At 40.3% G+C, this 12,844-nt stretch overlaps 2 protein-coding genes across 2 annotated transcripts in view; one reads left to right on the forward strand and one right to left on the reverse strand.

Annotated features, from left to right (window-relative positions):
• ABCG5 (ATP binding cassette subfamily G member 5) overlaps positions 1–3,460 on the reverse strand; it is a 52,901-nt gene extending 49,441 nt beyond the window's left edge. The window contains exon 1 of the mRNA XM_073564203.1: positions 3,263–3,460. Coding sequence (XP_073420304.1) covers positions 3,263–3,351 — 89 coding nt within the window. The 5' untranslated portion in view covers positions 3,352–3,460. The remainder of the gene's footprint in view (positions 1–3,262) is intronic.
• A 105-nt stretch (positions 3,461–3,565) lies between these two features.
• ABCG8 (ATP binding cassette subfamily G member 8) overlaps positions 3,566–12,844 on the forward strand; it is a 53,740-nt gene continuing 44,461 nt past the window's right edge. The window contains exons 1-2 of the mRNA XM_073564201.1: positions 3,566–3,793; positions 12,577–12,681. Coding sequence (XP_073420302.1) covers positions 3,734–3,793; positions 12,577–12,681 — 165 coding nt within the window. The 5' untranslated portion in view covers positions 3,566–3,733. The remainder of the gene's footprint in view (positions 3,794–12,576; positions 12,682–12,844) is intronic.

Consider the following 12,844-nt stretch of genomic DNA (forward strand, 5'->3'; position numbering starts at 1 on the left):
TGTATGATGGGTATATGGGCACGGGCCTATGGGATCGTGGATATGTATGATGGGTATATAGGCACGGGACTATGGGATGAAGGCTATGTATGATGGGTATATGGGCATGGGACTATGAGATGGAGGATGTGTGATGGGTATATGGGCACTCGACTATGGGATGGCGAATATGTATGATGGGTATATGGGCACGGGGCTATGGGATGGAAAATATATATGATGGGTATATGGGCATGGGACTATGGGATGGAGGATAATTATAATTTGTTATAACTATCCACAGTTACTATGCCCGGGCAGCGCCGGGCTCTTCAGCTAGTATATATATATATATAATCATTATAATTTGTTATAACTAACCGTAGTTAGTTACTATGCCGGGGCAGCACCGGGCTCTTCAGCTAGTATCATATAAAATTTGCTTCATATAATTTTTTTTGTAACTTTCAATAGTCAAGTAAAAATCGCAGACAGAAATAACAGATAAAGTCCAACATTATGTCAATATCTGGGTGATATGTTGGGAAACTACTGTACTATGTAAATTTATTTTGCAGGATGAGGCCATACTCAGGGCATGTGGGAACAGTATATATGTCTATTTTGCCCGGTCACAGGCTTAATGCTCGATGTCAGTGTCACATCCATACAAACAAGGCAGAGATCAATGTTCAGTTTATACACCGTTTTGTTGCAAACTGGAGATATAGATGGAAAGAACTCTGACCCCAGATGACACAAAGATACAGTATGAAGCACTGGATGCATAGTAAAATATACATACAATAAAGTACAAGAATGATCCTGTAGAATGGATTTGCTTAAATATATATATATCTATATTTATTTATTTTTTTTCACAGTGTAAGCCTGTTTACCCACAATGAGTTTTTGGTGAGATTTTTTATGCTGTGGATTTTTACTGCTTCAAAAATGCAGCGTCTTACATGCAGTTCTAGCGATGTGGATGGGATTTATAGGAATCTCATTCCCACTGCGCTTTTTTTGTACTCAGTGTAAACTGACCTGCACTGCCTATTTCAAATCTGCAACATGTCAATGTCACGGGGCTACCGCAACGGAACGGAGCCAGAAGACTGCAGCGTCTGGTTGCTCCTACTCCGGAGCTGGGAAGAAGCACTTCTCTGTCTTATTAAACGTGTTTATTTCTTCTGGCAGAACATGGGTTAATCAGCCATGTTGGAAATTCCTGTGCTCAACTTTGCTCGGTTAGCCACTCCTTTTCCCTGTATAATCTGGGCTCTGCTACTAAGCCTCGTCAGCATTAGCTTTTTGCTGCATGGTTAAAGGAGGGAGAGAAGTTGCTATGAGAAGGAATGCTGGAGTGCAGTGCAGCTTGTGGCTCACTATTGCAGTTTCTGCCTGCCGTTCTACAGGTTACGAGAATATTTAGAGGCATCTGTTAAGCATAAACAGATACTGAGCACCTTTTCCCCCCAATGTCCAGACTCAGAAGGAGGAGAGTGCACACAGGAGTGTCCTGCTGATAAAACCACAACTGAGTTGCAGTACAATCAGCATAAGCTTTGGCACTGATCTTCCACATTGGGCCATTTTCCCAATTGGTCAAATGCAGTTGAAACTCTGAGTCTCTCCCCCATTAATGTTCAACTATATAGTGGCCCATAAGGGAGGGGGCTCAGAGTAGAAGAAGGGATTATATTGATTGTACTGCAACTCATTTTTGCCAAGGTGTGTTAAATTAAGGGAGGTGTATTAAATTAAGCTTGACTACATGGATATTCATAAAGCATATATCTGTATTAACTTTTGCTAGGGACATAATGATATAAATTCCTCTATCTATATAAAAATGGCGCCGATATGCACATGCGCACTAGCCCCAACATCTTCCTTCACCCACAAAGGTCTCAACATGTTTCCGGTGCATGTCACTGACATCATGGATACAAATCAAAAAACTGACAAGGCAGAACACTGCAGCAATGCACTGCATTGTTAGGTCCTGGTATACGAGAATCGCCTTTCCGTGGCTGCCAGGTACACATTAATTGGCCAATTTATGCGCTAAGCATTCTCGATTTTTCATAGTTTTAGTGCAGTAATGCAATTCAGTTTTCATGTTTCATTTTTGCATGCTATAGCGCTGCAGTGTGCTGCCTTGTTTGTTTGACTGACATCATGGAGACATTTTCTCCTGACATGCTCAGGTAATGAGCACCGGAGCAGGATGCCTCTGCGATGTGGGACTGGCGCTTCATACACTAACTGCTTGGCTTAAGCCTAAGCTTTTTGGAATATATAAGGCATGCAGGAGAGGACATTACACACACTCCCCTTGAGAAAGCTTCTTAAGCAAAACGTGCGTTGTGGCACTTAGAGTGGTCTCTATTATTATTATCTCTATACTATATATACTATGGGTAAAGCAGTGATTATATCTGTTTCAGATACTTTATCATGCTTGTGTTCCTTTTACATGAATCAACATTATGCTGTGGTATATGGGAACTCATTGCAACTAATATACATGTATCTGTGGATAATACTCTTTAGATGGTCAATCCTCTTTTTTGCTTGATCCTCTTTTGAAACCCTTCTTTTGTACTATTTATATTGCTTTTAATATTGTTTAAATAAAATTGATTTGTATTTTAAGTGAGTGAGTGGTTTTGTGAATATCTTTGGTATCCATATGTAGGTATCAATTTAAAATGTTAGTGTAAATGAAGTTTACTCCATCATCATTATCAGTTTTCATGCAGGAAATTCCTTTTGCACCCTGCTGAATCAATCACTACTCTCTCAAAGATAGATCCAAATGTCACTTTTGCCCATGTCCAGTCTAGATTACCTTGCAATTTTATGCTGGACCGCAAACAGATTTTGCTTCCGTAATCCACGGACAGCCAGACTTTTTTTTTTTTTTTTTACAATTTCATGCAGCCATTGAGAATAATAGTTAATAATATCCTAAAATGATGGCCTGAGTTCTACATCATCATCATCGTCATTATCTAAGCTGCCAATTTAGGGGTCCCAAGGTCACATTTTGCAATCATGGTTCAATTTTTAAAACCATAAATATTATTATTTTATATTTGTGCCTTATTTTATGAAATTCCATGTATAAGCAGACACATTTAGTTTTTAATATAGCCACCAAATGTATATTTCTGCTTTATGGTAGCAAGTATATGTAAGTCATTAATTACATTGGTGCAAAGAACAATATATAACTCCCTCTAGCTATTCATCCCACACAGCAGTAACCCCTTACCTGACAGTATAGCAGATATTGCTCACACTAATACTGCAGTTGGATCCCCTTCCGGCAATCGTTGTACTTGTATCTTCACCGTCATCCATCGTTCTTTACCGGCCGATTTTTCTTTAGACAGTTCTAGACTAGACTTGAGTATTAATAGTCCATGTAGGGCCGGTTGTGTATGTGCGTAGTGTCCTCCCCTACAGTAACCTTTATCTTCCATGAACTGAGCTGGCTGGGAAGTGTGGTGGTGTTATCTGATAATACTTTAGACTTTTGCCACTGGATCGAAATAGACAAAGTAATTTATTAGGAGACATTACACTGGAGGAGAGGGTGTGTGTGACTATAATAGAGCTCAGATGATCTTCTAGTGTCTACCTGTGCGGCTGTCAGAGCAAAGAGGTTCTGCAGAGGAAGCTGAGCAGACTTTCTGAAGAACCATATAATTGCAGGCTGCATGTCAGATTACTGGGATCCAAGATGGATGAGAGCGGTGGCATCGAATTGCTAAAAAGACAAAGGCCATTTCCGTCTATAAAAGTAAGAGCATAGTGATCGGTATATGATCAATTTCCATTATAGGGCAGTCATTGATACCATGCATAAATTATGCAGAATTATTTTGGAGACTATAAACTAAGGAAATATGTTACTGATATAATGGGTATTTATTATTAATAGTAAAAAAATAATAACAATAATATATAATAATAATTATTATTATTATTATTTAATCCCGTGATGTCACAGCCCCTGTTGGCCTTTATGACAGACCATTTTTTAAATTCACCTTTCTGTTGTTGCAATGCAGAAGGCATAACTTTTTATTGCTTTGGCAACATAGTCATAAACACTTGTCTTTTTCTCTGGGATGAGTTGTATTTTCCAGTCGTATCCTTTTGGAATTCATAGAACTTATTAACGAACTTTTGTTAACTCTTCATGAGAAAAAATATAAACAAAAACAGCAATTCTGCCACTGTTTTTTTTTTTTTGTGTGTGTTTAAGTCTTTACGCTATTCACCGTTCTGCATAAATAAACTTTACTGTGTGGGTCAGTACGAATGGGGCGATAGTTTATATATTTTTTTATTTTTATTACTTTTGTACTATTAATACACTCTTTGAAAAGAAAACAAAATTGATTTTGAAGGTGCCATTTTCTGATATAATTAAGTTTCACAATTTTCCCGTCAGAGGAACAGCATGAAGGATTATATTTACATGACAAGATATATTTTTCTTTTCTGCCATTTTGTTATAAGTGACTTTTTTTTTATCATTTTTCATTAACTCTTTGGGAGACAAAAATAACAAAAAAACAGCAATTCTATATTTTTTTAACTCCATTCACCATTCAGTATAATTATCATATTTTTTTATTCTGTGGGCCGATCTGATCGCTTCAATACAAAATTTATAACTTTTTTTTATGTTTTGCTACATTTACAAAATAAATTACTTAAAAAAAATCCTTTTTTTTTTTTTTAATTACTGTGATTTTTTTCCCATAGATGGAGCTTTGTGAGGGCTTATTTTGTTGTGGGACAAGCTGTAGTTTGATACCTATCTTATAACCTTTTATTTTTTACTACTTTTTTAACAAGAAAATCACGTTAAAAAAAAATCACTATTTTAGAGTCATTATATTGTAAGAGCCCTAAAACTGTGTGAAGGCTTTTTTAGTGTAATGAGGTGAGGTTTTTATTGGCACCATTTTAGAATACATGTGACTTTTTGATCACTTTTTACTACATTTTTGAGTCAATATTAACAAAAATGGCAATTATGGCATAGTTTTTAATTTCTTTTAACTGCATTTACATTATGGGATGGAAATTGATGCAGTTTTATTGGGTTGTTATGAATACGACAATACCAATAATTTTTTTTTTTTTTTGGGGGGGGGGGGTGGAGGTTGATTTTTTTTTTTTTAAACATATAAAGTATATTTTTATTATTAAAGCTGTAACTTGATTTTCAACACATAAAATGTTTTTCTTCATTTCCTTTTTACAGTAGTTACTAATCTCACACCGGGACTTGGACCTGCGATTCTTTGATCGCACTGATAATACTCTGCACTACTGGTGTAGTACAGTGCATTATCTTCCTTGACAGTGTTTGAATGACAGATGGCCAATCAGGCTCTGACCCCAGCGACATCTGGTTGGCTAAGGGATATGTCAGACCCATAGGCACCCCAAGACCATACTACTGAGGTGCTCATTGGCTGACATGGATCTTTCCTTTGTCAAATTCTTCACAAAAGTGACAGCAACATCCTCACTCTTAAAGAAGAGTCATGGTACTTCAGCAGCTGCAGAGTGATTTCTACATTTGTGCGCTCTACCTGCAGAACCTCATAATACACACCTCAGCTGCTGCAGAACCTCATAAGACACCTCAGTTGCTCCATAACCTCATAATACACACCTAAGATGCTGCACAACCTCATAATACACACCCCAGCTGCTGCTGCAGAACCTCATAATACACATCTCAGCTGCTGCAGAACCTCATAATACACACCTCAGCTGCTGCAGAACCTCATAATAAGATAAGACAATCATTTAATCGTCCCACCATGGGGAAATTCAGAGCATTACAGTAGCAAGGCAGGAACAAGTACATATACAGATGCATAAAGGCATTACACTGACAGGTAGGTACATATACGGGGGAAAAAAAAAAAAAAGTGTAAAGGGGGTTTTACACTAAGCGATATCGCTAGCAATATCGCTAAAACGTCACTGGTTTTGCGACGTTATAGCGATATTGCTAGCGATATCGCTATGTGTGATACTTACCAACGACCGGCTCCCCCGCTGTCCATCGCTGATCGCGCGAGAATGTCCGGCTCCATTTCTCGTCGGGCGCTTCCTGCTGAGACTTCCTGCTGTGACGACGAGCGACGCGTGGACGCGGGCGGGAGGACGTCAGGATCGCTGTGTGTGAAAGGTGAGTATCGTGCGCTGCGTCGCTGCTGCATCGCTGTGAGATCTTTCTGTATGAAAGCTCACTAGCGATCATTTAGCGATGCACCAGTGATCCTGACCGGGTCGTATCGCTGGTCGGATCGCTGGTGCATCGCTAAATGTAAAAGGGCCTTAACCGGACTGTCACAACTTTGGATCTATCAATACGCACCTAAGATACTGCAGAACCTCATAATACATACTTCAGCTGCTGCAGAACCTCATAATACACACCTAATATGCTGCAGAACCTCATAATACACACCTCAGCTGCTGCAAAACCTCATATTTAGAACCTCACCCTCCTTAGTTCAAAGCATGAGATCTGATTTGGCTGCATATTTAATTTTTCCAGAGGAGCATTGCATGGCCTATAAGTCTTCTTACACTGGCATGTCAGAAATGTCACTCCACAAGGAGAAATGTTACCCCTTAGATAGATCCCAGTCAGAAGCCTCTCATACAGCCAAATCAGATCTCTTCTTTGCGCTGACGAGGGGTAAACACCCTGAAACACTTGTCTGCAAATTGAGATTCTGGTTTGGCTTTTAAGTCGTGTGGCATGGTTTGTTAAAGGGCCAATAATGATTTTTTAGTATTCTTACTCCCCAAAGGTGGCACTAGAGTTCAAGTTCTCTTCCTTTCTGTGAAGCAAATTTACATATTTAATTTCCGGGAGGAGCATTGCATGGCCTATAAGTCTCCTTACACTCGCATGTCACTCTCCATAAGGAGAAACATTACCCCTTAGATGCCATTCTGTAAAACTGATACAGAAAGTATAAATAATGTCACTATATAGTAATTGAAAGCCACTGCCCAATAATGTTGATTGGTGGGGGTCTAAACTAATTATGCAATCCACATGTACATGTCGGTGTACAGACTCTCGGAGATTCTATTGATGCTGTTCCCTGATCTGTGCAAGGCTCAGACATAAGCTTAAGACTTCTGTTCAGTGGTTTATATAATTGATGGAGGTCACAGAAACGTTTTGTTGCATTGTGTATTGATATCACAGTATGATGTAGCAAATTGGCATTTTTTGCATATTGACTACTATACTAATGAATGTTTATTGTAATAATTGCTTTAATTGGTTCCTTCTAAAGAGTGAATGAACGTTACAGGATTTATGACTCTAAATATCCCCTCTTCTGCATTAAAGCAATGGTTTTCCAACAAGCACATTTTTTGTCTAAAGGATATTGTTATGGAAATATATATGTATATGTATTTCATATAGATCTCACTTGCCTGCTATAGGCTATATACTCCATATACTGCTATATACTCATGTGTTCTTATATAGCCATAATGCACACAGATACATATTTACAGTTTGAACTCTATAACTAGTTGGTGGAAATAACCTGCTACCCCCCCCATGAGAGAGTCTTATTGAGCGCTCAAGGAAGGAAAGACGCCACACCCTGGTTAGCAGCCATACCTTCCAGCAAAACTCTGGAAGCTTTATTCACATTCATGGTCTTTTATTAATTCGTACAGAAAGGAGTGGTTATTCATTAACATAAAGGCTTTACTTCTTATCTAATTGGTCAGTTTGACTACATGAACATATATGGGAGAGTTTACCGAAAAGCTGATTCTAGCAATATAATTTACGGCCCATTTTCCTGCTGTCTCAGCATGTTCTGGTATCGGCTGGCACATCTGGCCTTTCTTCCTCTTCTGTATGTCTGGGACAAACGTCACAAGACAATGCTATCATGAGATCACATCATCTCTCCAGACTCTCTCATGGGGGGGTAGCAGGTTATTTCCACCAACTAGTTATAGAGTTCAAACTGTAAATATGTATCTGTGTGCATTATGGCTATATAAGAATACATGAGTATATAGCAGTATATGGAGTATATAGCCTATAGCAGGCAAGTGAGATCTATATGAAATACATATACATATATATATTTCCATAACAATCCCCCCTTAGATATCACTTGCCCTAAAATCCTGCTCCTGGCCCAAAGCGCTGCAACTCCTTTATGCTGCCAGTGGACTGACATATGCCAAGTGCATACATCCTCCTCTGTACAGACTTTCGCAAATGGGCGGTCAGGAGGTCTGTCCCTAAAGGGGGTGTGGTGCAATGTAATCAAAGTATCTTAGTTAGCCATCTATGCAGTCAGTGCATGTGTATTCTCTATCAGGTAGGTAATTTATTCAGTCAGGTAGGTCATCCACAGCATCATTCCAGCTCAGGTGTGTCCTCTGGTATGAAGGCTTTTTCCTGCAATGCGGCGTGGATCCAGGTGGGGGTTTTTCCTCCAGGTTGGTGACGTCAGCACTTGGAGAAGGGCCATCGGATCTGGGATCGAGTGCTTCTTCTTACAGACTTTTTCCACCCACACTCAGTCTCCTGACTTCAGGACGTGCATACCAGGCACCGAATCTGGACCTGGCAATGAGGGAGAAAAAACTTGAGAATGGAAATTAGCAAGATTCTTGATAAATTCAATTACACATGCAGACAAAGTATCATATTGCATACTCAACTGCTAAGTGAAGAATACCCCTAAACTGTGTTTTTCTTACCCAAATAAAGTTTCATATTGGTGACAGCTTTTTCTGAGCCTATGGGAGTGTCTAAATGCCAGGGTTTGTCTGTCTCTTGGGCAGATTTTTTCTTTAGCATGCTGCTCTTAAGTGTCCCACCTAGTCTATGGTGTGGGATGGTGGGTAGTATGTGTAGGCCTAAGTCTGACCCTACTGCTGATCAGATCTCTTGTGTCAGGTTTGCTGTGTATGTGGGTCCCTGATCACTTGCTATTGCTTCTGGAACCCCCATACCTGCACACTATTTTTGAGAGTAGCTTCTTTGCAGTAGTCTTCGCCAACTGGTTCCTTACTGGGAGGTCTTCAGGCCAGACGATGTGGGGAAACTTTTCCCGCTTGTCCGATGTTAAATTTGTCAGAGGCCAAACAGCTGCTGGGAATTTGGCTGTTAAGGTGTGAGTTGAGTCCAATCAGGTCATTCATTTGTGCCTTCAATTCTGTGCGGGGCCATGTGCCCATTGAACCACCGTAGGGTACACACTTTGAGATAAACTGGGTCTGTCTTGAGGTAGACGTTTTGAGGTAGACGGTTTGAGGTAGACTAGGTCTGTCTTGAGGTAGACGTTTTGAGGTAGACGGTTTCTTGGAGCCCAGTGATTTTGGCCCTCAGCATCCAGCTTTCCTTCTCCTCCTTCTGAGTCTGATCCTGTTACTTCTTGTACAGGTTTCAGGAAGTCATTTTGTCAGGTTGAGTGACTGGGTTGTGGTAATTGACATTCTCTGAGCTGATTGTGGGTTTTTAGCTGAGGTTTCGTCTATGTCCGTGCCGCGGAGTCTCCCCTCCCTCTGTATGAAGACTCGGGTTAGACTGTGTCAGAGGAGGACTTGGGACTCTTTGCATTGGTACAGATTCAGCCGACATTCTCCGGGGATGAGGGGGAAGGTCAAACTGTTGTAGCCTTGGGATGCCTTCGGACTCATGCAGCTCGTCTCGGGGAGTGTTGCCGTGGACTGCCGATTGTAGGACTTGTGCTGGAGAAGAAGCTTCCCCACGAGAGGGTGGTGGAGGACAATCTTTTGGAATGTTCTCCATCAAATACGTCCTTTCTGGTAAATTCTTCTGCCTCAGAATTCATATCCACGTCAGAGTCTTCATCCTGGAAGTGATTCAGCTTGTTGGCTGGTGGAGGAGGAGGCAGCACTTCTGTCCAATTCAGAGATGGCATCTTCAACGGTTTTCCCATTGACTTCTGTTTGCCAGGTTTTCTCGTCTTCAGTCGTCATGTGGTAGCCGTCCGGCGCTACGACCTCTCCCATTTTCCATATTGTCTTCCTCCGGCTGCTTTTTTGGCTGCCACGCCTGCCATGTTGATGCCCCGTGTCTCTACTGTTCTCAGTTTTCCATGTGCCTTGACCTTCAACACTGCCACCACTTTTAGTAGTTGAAGAGCGTCTAGCAGGTCTCTGATGGCTCCATGGTGCCTCACGGTCGCTTGCTGTGATGAAGTTTCTTGCAGCCCAGATGGGTCCGAAGTCGGGTGCCATGTCCTGCGAGTACCTGGAAGTTTTTGTTCTTTGCAATCTGGCAGGTCTTTCGTCAGCTCTATTAGCTCCGCTTCTTGGGCTCTTGGCTGACAAACTTCTGGACCATAGGATGTCTTGATTGCTGGACACTGCACATCCCGTGTGGAATCTTCCTTCATCATCTGCATCATCTACGGTATCTTGCAGATTTTTCATCTGAGGGTCCGTATCCGCATCCCCCCTTGGGAGTGGGAGTAGAGACAGGTAACGTCTGAGGGCACTGAAGAGTGGTGGCGAGCAGCCTTGTCAGGAGGGCTTGTGCTGCAGATATTGTTTTCATGCAGGAAGGCCACCCCCTTGCAACTGGATCCATTACAATATTATTATTACTTTTTACCTAAATTTACATATTTGGGACTAAAAACCATTTTTTACATTTGAGTTTCATCAAAAGGTTTGCAGCCAACGGCTCTTACAGGTTCTTTGTTTCTTCGCACATTGCTGGCTGAAAAATGAGTTAACTCCGAATCCTTCAGTAAGCTGCTTCTGACAGAGTGTTTGTGACTCTTTTATCTGTGTTTTTCTCTGATCTTCTGTGCTGATTTATGACCATGAGAATGTTCATCTCTTTCCTTTGATGTGGTCTGTGGTCATAAATCAGCACAGTTTACTAAAGGACAGATAAAGATTATCAAATTCCCCGTCATAACAAGTTCACTGACAACTCTCAGTTAACTGATTCTTCACCCAACTGTGTGCAGAGAAATAAACTGCATTAACCCCTTTCCAACATCGGGCATAATAGTACGCTGATGTTGGACTCCCTCCCTGTGATGTGTGCTCCGGCGGTGAGCATCTTTCCCAGTTTTGAACAGCAGACATGAAACTCTAACAGCCATGGGTGGAATCGCGATCCACCCGCGGCTGTTATCCCATTAAATGCCTCTGTCAATCTCTGACATCGTCTATTAGCTCGTGCTTCAAGGGAAGCGCGCTGGAAATCCCACCCATCGGTGACCCCGTCAAGTGATCGATCGCGGATCACTGATGGGTTGGCATGACAACCAGAGGTCTCCAGCAGACCTCTATGGTTGTCATCCCTGGATTGCTATGTGCGCCCCCCGGTTGTTGGCACTCATAGCATGGGAACATTTGTGCTACACACAGGCGATCTGATCATCGACTATATGTAGCAGAGCTGATCAGGCAAGTGCAGCTTCTAGTTTCCCTTACAGACTATTGAAGCATCCAAAAAGTAAAAAAAAAATGTATTTAGAAATATTAAAAAAAAAAAATAAAAGTTCAAATCACCCCCCTTTCGACCCATTCAAAATAAAACAATAAAAAAAATCAAACATACACATATTTGGTATCGTCGCATTCAGAATCACCAGATCTATCAATATAAAAAAGAATTTACCCGATGGTTAAACAGTGTAACGAGAGAAAAAAGTAAAAACACCAGAATTACGTTTTTTTGGTTGCCGCGACATTGCATTAAAGTGCAATACCGGACGATCAAAAGATCTGCACCAAAATGGTGTAGTTAAAAACGTCAGCTCGGCACGCAAAAAATAAGCCCTCAGCCATCCCCAGATCACGAAAAATGGGGACGCCTACGGGTATCGGAAAATGGCACAATTTTTTTTTAACAAACTTTGGATTTTTTTTCACCACTTAAATAATAAAGAACCTACACATGTTTGGTGTGTATAAACTTGTAATGACCTGGAGAATCATAATGGCAGGTCAGTTTTAGCATATAGCGAACATGGTAAAATAAAAAACAAAAAAACAACTGTGGGATTACACATTTTTTTCAATTTCACAGCACTTGGAATTTTTTTCGTTTTCCAGTACAAGATCTGGTAAAACTAATGATGTCGTTCAAAAGTACAACTCGTCCCGCAAAAAAAACAAGCCCTCACATGGCCATATTGACCAAAAAAAAGAAAAGTTATGGCTCTGGGAAGAAGGGGAGCAAAAAATGAAAATGCAAAATAAAAAATACCGCTGGTCCTTAAGGGGTTAAAAAGCGAAAAAATTACAACATTTTTTTTAAATAATCCCAGTTACAGAAATTATTCTTAGCCCAATATAAATTTATTTAGGGAAAAAAAATGCCCCTGAAAGTGTCCATATTTCTTAATACATTGTTATGTTATGTTTATTATTATTTTATTACTTTAGCGTGACATTCATTAGTGACTAGTTGTAGAAGGATAGGGAATATAGTCATTCATTAGTGACTGGAAACTTTATCTGGTTTTCATGATGCAACAATACAACCCTCTTTTTTTTCAGACTGATGGAAAAGATGATTTATTTGTTCCTGAAGAAGACAACAGTTTATATTTTACATACTCAGGAGCCCCGAACGTCCTGGAAGTTAAAGAGTTATGTTACCAGGTAAACCTCTCCTTATTTCTGTGGTCCTGACAGTTTGCACAATCTCATTTCCCTTTTTTTTTAAGGAAAGAGGTTGAGATTTTAATAAATTCCATCCTATAATACTAGGGGAAATTCTACAGCATAAATCGACTTTCTGTGCAAATGTGCAAATTATAAATCA

This window comes from Dendrobates tinctorius, unplaced genomic scaffold, assembly GCF_039654945.1.
Source record: "Dendrobates tinctorius isolate UK_male_01 unplaced genomic scaffold, ASM3965494v1 ptg000434l, whole genome shotgun sequence".
NCBI classification, from domain to species: domain Eukaryota; kingdom Metazoa; phylum Chordata; class Amphibia; order Anura; family Dendrobatidae; genus Dendrobates; species Dendrobates tinctorius.